A 7016-nucleotide genomic window follows, 5' to 3' on the forward strand; every position below is an offset into this window, starting at 1 on the left:
CATTATCGTTCACCACGTACTTTTGTAGCTCATTCATTCTTTTCTTCAATATCTCCATATCTTCTGTTGAAAAACTTTCAAATTCGGAATCACTGCTTGATAGCATGAAACTCCTCTCCATCTTCAAAGTTGAAAAAAATTAACACCGCAAAAAATGTGGAAAAAAATCTTCCAAAATTCACTGAGTTCAAATATCACGCCAAATAATGTCAGAGACAATAACTCAACTGTTTGCAAAGTGAAATCAGGTGTTTTAACGAATGTACTAACGAAATTTGGGTTCAAATATACATTTAAATAACAATGGGTACGCTCGGCCGGCTACGACCGGGTTAGTCTTATGAACCAAAAAATTTTTCGGCCGGCTACGGCCGGGTTAGTAACGAAAGGATTAAGCTACAAGTGGTGCTATTGTCATTTTCCTTGTCAACAAATCCCCAGATGACTTTACATCTTTGAAGATTAGTCAGATTAAAGATCTTTGAAAGACAGGTGTTCATTTACCTTTATGTGTTCCTCTTTACATATGTAAGCATGTAGGTGCCTTTAGAAATATGTATATATAATTGTATCTATAAACAATGCACACACACACACACACATTCTCTCTCTGAAACACACACTGAAAATTCTCTAAACTTCTCAGCATTTATTTGAAAATTTTTTCATTCATTCCAATCCAGCAAATTAACTGATTCTGATGATATCTGCTCCATTACTCTAAAACTGGATTCCAGATCTCACCAGAAACACCAATCATTCTCTGAAGACAAGTAACAGTGTGTCCCATTGTCGTGAAGGGCAAGTTTTCTGGCTTTGTTAGTGTACCATCCTCACTCAAAGGTGACTGACGCATTATAAACAAATAGCTTTCATTAACAAGTGTAAAGTTTCTTTGGAGCCTGATCTACAGAAGACTTGCTCTTCTACATCCTCTATTAGACATCCATGAGTCAAATCAGGACAACTCTAAGCAGTTACTTAATCTGCTAGAACTAGCAGTTAAATACCTTTCAAGTTCAAGACTGTCTTAAGAAAGGACACACTGAACAATGTAGTCCTTGATATACAGAAAGATGGAGTGGTCATGGTTGAAATATATAGAGCTGCTCACTCAGAGATGATTAGTAGTTAAAAAAAGACTAAATGTTACTTTTTATTTTTTCCAGCTCACATTCTAACAGCTCTAATGGAACCCATGGCTTAATTAAGTCTCATACACTCTTTTTCTTATATTCTGTTAGAACTAAGCACAGACATATACACACTTCTATGCCAATCATACCTCACTTCATTCTTTTACCTTCTTACCTTCTAGACATCAATCACATGCAACATTACAATGACCGGCAGAGTAGTAAACTTAATAACTGCTACAAAGGCAACAAAAGATGCATTTGAAACAGTTCAATGCTGAAAAGTCAAGATGTAAATAAATGGCACATGAAAATATTTCAAACTATGTGTAAAGGTATTGTATACAAAGTTACTTTTGGCAGTGAATACAGTTGGGCATTTAGCATACAGGTTCAAGTTCCCTGCAGTTCTCTTCCCAGTTTTCTTGAGAATTTTTAAATGGTGATATTATTAAAGTAAAATTTGTAGAATCTGAAGATAATAGTTTTCCTCTAATTGTTAGTTAGTGTTTTTTTTCTCAGGTTCCTATTTACAGGATACAAATTGTTAAATCTGAGATCAGTAAGATAACACCCTATTACTTGAGAAATACACATAGTGAGTGATATAAAGAGCAGTAATGTGATGTAGGTGTTATATGATAAATGGTTAAAACAACAGATATGTCTGCAAAATAAGATGTCAACAGCAGTGATGATATTAATATTATAGACATGTCTACTGAGTGTGATATCGATCATACTAAAAATAAACACAGTATATTATTTACCGTTGCTCGTATATCCTCTTGTGCCATAATGTTGTTTGTTTGGTCTTCAGAAAACTGGACAACTGTAGCAATAACTTTGGCAAGCGTCTGAAGCAAAGATATGAATTTGAGAAATAACACTGTTAAAATAGTAATAAGATAGGCATATAAATCAACTTATTGTAAGATAGTAATAAGATAGTAATATAAGTCAACTTTGTCTTCTACTTTGCATTATTAAATAACAATGCAAAGTTGAAGACAAATTTTTTTCACTAAAAGTTTTAAATGAGCAGCAGGCTTCAAGCTTTTATTAATATCACAGCAGTGTATTTACGGCTTATATATAGTTATAATTACCACTTTAGAAAGCATATTTTATAGTGTGCATGTAGGAAGGTTTGAAATACAGGTATTTTACTGGTTTCTGATGTTGCAAGTTAATTCAATGAGATTATATTGTAGTGGTTGGTAGCAAGGTTCATTGAATGAGTGATGAAAGAAAATCAGATCAGAAGACAAATGTATAAAGAAATAAACATACTCTCGTATGAGTGGCAATAATTGATATTACAGTATGTATGTAAATGTTTCAACAAAAAATAACGTGTGTAAAATTAAACATCTCAACAGCAACTATCTTGGACACTTGAAAAGACCATGTTGGGCAGAAGTTACCACATGTGTCCTTCTGCAGACAGCAGTAAATGGATGAAATGGGCAACTAACATGGAAGATGTAGAATAAACAGAAACAGCCTAGAAGTATTATAACCATACACACACACACACACAGACACACACACACACACACATGCATGCTTTTGTCTATTAAATTTGATGATGACTATCTTCTTCAATTGTAGCTATTTCTAAATTTCACTTGTAAATTCTAGTAAATCTCACTCTTTGACATGCAACTTCATTTTCAAATAGAACAAGTGAATATTTGATAGAAGATACATGAATTAATCTGTGTGTATGCCCCTTTTCTTGCTTCTGGCAGTACATTTGTCTTTCATATCTTCAATTCTCTTCCTCATCAGTGAGAATTTCAAAGTGAACATTTGGTAGCAATGCCTTCTTCTATTCTTGAAGTTGATGCTACTTCTCTTCAAAATGGTTTTTATTTGGCCTTTGCATCATTTCTTTAGTTTTCCAGCCAAACAAGGATCATGATGTAGAAGATTCTATGGGGAAGATGTGAGACAGACAGTCAGATATGTACACTACATATCTGAGTCATTTCAGCTGATGCCTGTACAGTGTGAATTTGATGCTGCCAGTGTTGGTTCAATGAAGGATTTTTGCTCTCATCAGGAGACTGAAAGAAGTCATGTAGGCACAGAATATTAAAGGCCTTCACGGCCTTGATATGTCAACTGCATGTGATCCATGTTTTGCACTCATGCGGAAGATTAGAAATACAGACTACCCAGTATGAGAACCAGGTGAGTACCACCTCCAAACCAAGAATAGAACCTTGGTATGGAGGTGTAGATGGTTATTTAGAAAGATTTTCTTTCTGAGCCTTCCAAATACCAAGAGGTATACCTGATGAGTTTATAATCTCCCCATCCAGTGAGGAATCATTGAAAATTACACTGACTAGATATCTGAATTGAGAAGTTGTTGTACCATTGACAGATGACCTCAGTTTTCTGGACTTTAACTATCAGGCCTTTTCTTCAATAAGTTGTAATCTGTAACAGCTACTAAGATGGTGGCCTGTAGAGCTTCTGGAGTTTGAGCTATCAGAGCATCATCACCAGTGTACTGTAGTTCAATGAAACATTCATATCTGCTGAACTTAGTGATTGCTTGTGGCCTTTGGATACATATATATACAATAGATGACTTATAAAAATTTAGACAATATTTACTTTCTGATGGAAATCAAAACATTTATTCAAATACCCCAATCATTACACTGCAGCTATTTTCTTTTCTCAACCAATGCATGCCAAATTTTAATTTGCAGTACCAAATGCTTACTTCAGCATAATGTTGCTTCTTATTAATCTTTCTTAGTAACTCGGTTAATAGCTACTTAGATAAAAAAAAAATCCATGAATAGCTAATCTATAACACATTCCATGAAAGCTTAGACACAAAAGTATGGCAGTGATATTAGAAGTTTCCAGGATATTCAATGTACAGATGATCCAAGAAGTAGAATAGGCAAAACAAGAAAAGCTGGTAGAAATTAAATGTGGTGTAAAACAAGATTCAATAGAGAAATTACACTGAAAAAAAACAAGAGAAGAATTTTGTAAGAATTTTGAATATCATCTGCATCAAACACTCACAATCAGAAGACTAGGTTTTATTTTAGAAAATAATTATGAAAAGTACACCAGGAGTATTGATTATAGTAAAGAAAACATTCATAAGCTAGCAAAGAAGGAAACTGAGAATTATCTTTTGGGTATATAGTAGGAGGTGGTGCATAGTAAACATTTAACTTATAGTGATTAATTGCTTAGATATCTCAAGTGGGAAGGTAAGAAAACAAGGTTTAAAGGTCTATAAAGTACTGATAGCCTAAAAATTTTGGCCTATTATACAATCAGTGCTATAGAAGAAAAAAAAGACATTCTTAATAATATCCAGGCTTCATGTGGTCAATCCCATTGCACACACACAAACACAGACAACCAAATATAAAATTAATTATTCACCTTGGTCTCTTTCCCTATCATATATTGGTACAGGATATTTTTTAAATACTGAAATAAAACAAAACAAAGTTAAATTTGATCATTTCATAAAATTATGTAAGAACAAATGTAAATGGAAGCAAGAAACGCACTCACAGATCTTTATGTTTTATGCATGTTTCAGTTAAAAAAATAACAAATTGATTGAATTGAAAGGAGCTAGCTAAGCAGAAGATCAAATATAATCACCAGAATTTGAAGAGACTAATGGTGGTAACAAACAAAATTCAAGTTATATTAGTGCTCCATAAATAGATTCTTTCTGTCAGATCAAGGACACATTTTAAATAAATATGTGAAAATATACATAGCTTTCCAACAACACTGGTAAAGAATTCTAAAATATCTGAAAAGCTCATTGCAGCTATCATTTGATAAAAGCGCTGTCAATTCTGTTAAAGGCTTGACACCTCTTTTTCCAAATGATAACTGCAATGAGCTTTTCAGATATTTTAGAATTCTTTACATTAGGTTGAGAAAATATTATCTGTAACTCATACATTATATAATGTTACTTTATCTTTTATTTAGAGATTAATAAACTATTAACTGTTTAAGAAATAAATATATTTTGACAAATTCATCTTAATCTCATTTAAGATATTTTTAGAATTCTTAGTTTTCAGCTTCTTCATATTGCATAGGATAAAAATTTGAAGTTATGGACAGGAAGTTTTATCCAAAAATTAAATTGAAAATACTGACTAGGTTTAATCCAAAGACACGTGTAGAAATTCAAATTTCAATTTGCTTTTCACATTTTTAGTATGAATGAGAAAAAAAAACTCTTACTAAATAAATGTTAGTCAATGAAAACAATTAATCTTCCAGATTTTTTTTATTACACTTATTAGTGGGACCTGTGAATATTTCACGGAATTAATGGTAAACCTATTGGATTATTTCTGAATACTTTATCCAAAAAACCTCAATGCACAGCCTGTGGTGTGTCTGTATGGAAAGATAGTTGCTTCATTGAAAAGTGAAAGAAATTGGAATATGATGATCACTTAATGCACTTTATATACTCTATGCACAATTTTATAGACTTAATGACCAGCACTCATAAGATAAATATTCACTCCTATTTTTCTATTTTTCCTATGAACAAAAAAAAATATCCCATACATATGATACAACCTTTAGTTAAATTACATATATCTGTCATGTAAATAAGCGTAAATATTTCACAGAATTGCACTTATGCACATACGTTAAGAGATAGGTGATATAAAAAACTTAGTTCAATCAAAAAAAGAAAATACACTTTTAACTATTCACACAATACCACCATCATCACCATCATCATCATCATCATCATCACCCTCTCTGCTAAAATTATTATGTACCAACTCCTGCCTTTCTTAGTTCAATTAAAACAAACACACTTTTCACTATCTACATACCACTGTCACCTCCACTACCATCATCACCATCTCCCTCCTCTCCCTCTCCTTTCTCTTTCTGCCTTTCTTAAACTTCACCATCAAAACATCACCCCACTGCTAAAATTATTATGTACCAACTCCTACCTCATGTCATGGACACTTCTCCCTCTCTTTTTCTCTCTCTCTTTTTCTTTCTCCCTCTTTCTGTCTCACTCTTCACCTTATCTTCTTTTTCTCCATTTTCTTTCTCTTCTCTTACCCTTCAATTAATCATGTGAAAGCATTACAATTACATTCCCTCTATCTCATGTCATGGACACTTCTCCCTCCCTCTTTTTCTCTAATCACATGACAGCATTACCAACAAGCTAAGTAACACAATGACAAGCAGAATTATTATAAGATTCCTCCCAAACTTGACTTCAACAGGATTTAAAATGCAGATCAATAGGTATAGTTTAAATGTTCTTATGAGTAATGTATATTAATTAATGATTTCCTTATTGAGTAGACCACTTTATCCCTTAAATTCCTGGAGTACTTTCTTTACATAATCTCTCAAACCTATTAAAAACTAGAGATTTTGACAAAATGCAGTTAGGCCAGTATAAAAATTATAAAAATATAACTAATACTATTACATAAATTTTGATGAAATTAACTGATACACTATTAACAATCTTTGGTTTCATCACCATCATCGTTTAACGTCAGCTTTCCATGCTCATGGGTTGGACGATTTGACTGAGGACTGGTGAAACCGGATGGCAACACCAGCCTCCAATCTGATTTGGCAGAGTTTCTACAGCTGGATGCCCTTCCTAATGCCAACCACTCAGAGAGTGTAGTGGGTGCGTTTACGTGTCACCCGCACGAAGACCAGTCAGGCGGTACTGGCAATGGCCACGCTCAAAATGGTGTATTTTATGTGCCACCTGCACAGGAGCCAGTCCAGGGGCATTGGCAACGATCTCGCTCGAAAATCCTACGAAGGCCAGTCAGGCGGTACTGGCAACGGCCACGT

The 7016-nt window shown here is 33.6% G+C and overlaps 1 protein-coding gene across 1 annotated transcript in view; it reads right to left on the bottom strand.

Moving 5' to 3' along the window:
• Positions 1-7016, bottom strand: part of LOC106872513 (golgin subfamily A member 4) — a 254301-nt gene that overhangs the window by 39124 nt on the left and 208161 nt on the right. Inside the window, exons 20-21 of the mRNA XM_014919531.2 lie at positions 4566-4613; positions 1907-1993 (exon numbers count right to left, since the gene is read on the bottom strand). Of these exons, the coding sequence (XP_014775017.2) occupies positions 1907-1993; positions 4566-4613 (135 nt within the window). The remainder of the gene's footprint in view (positions 1-1906; positions 1994-4565; positions 4614-7016) is intronic.

The sequence above is a fragment of the Octopus bimaculoides genome, chromosome 9, assembly GCF_001194135.2.
Source record: "Octopus bimaculoides isolate UCB-OBI-ISO-001 chromosome 9, ASM119413v2, whole genome shotgun sequence".
Classification (NCBI taxonomy): Eukaryota; Metazoa; Mollusca; class Cephalopoda; order Octopoda; family Octopodidae; genus Octopus; species Octopus bimaculoides.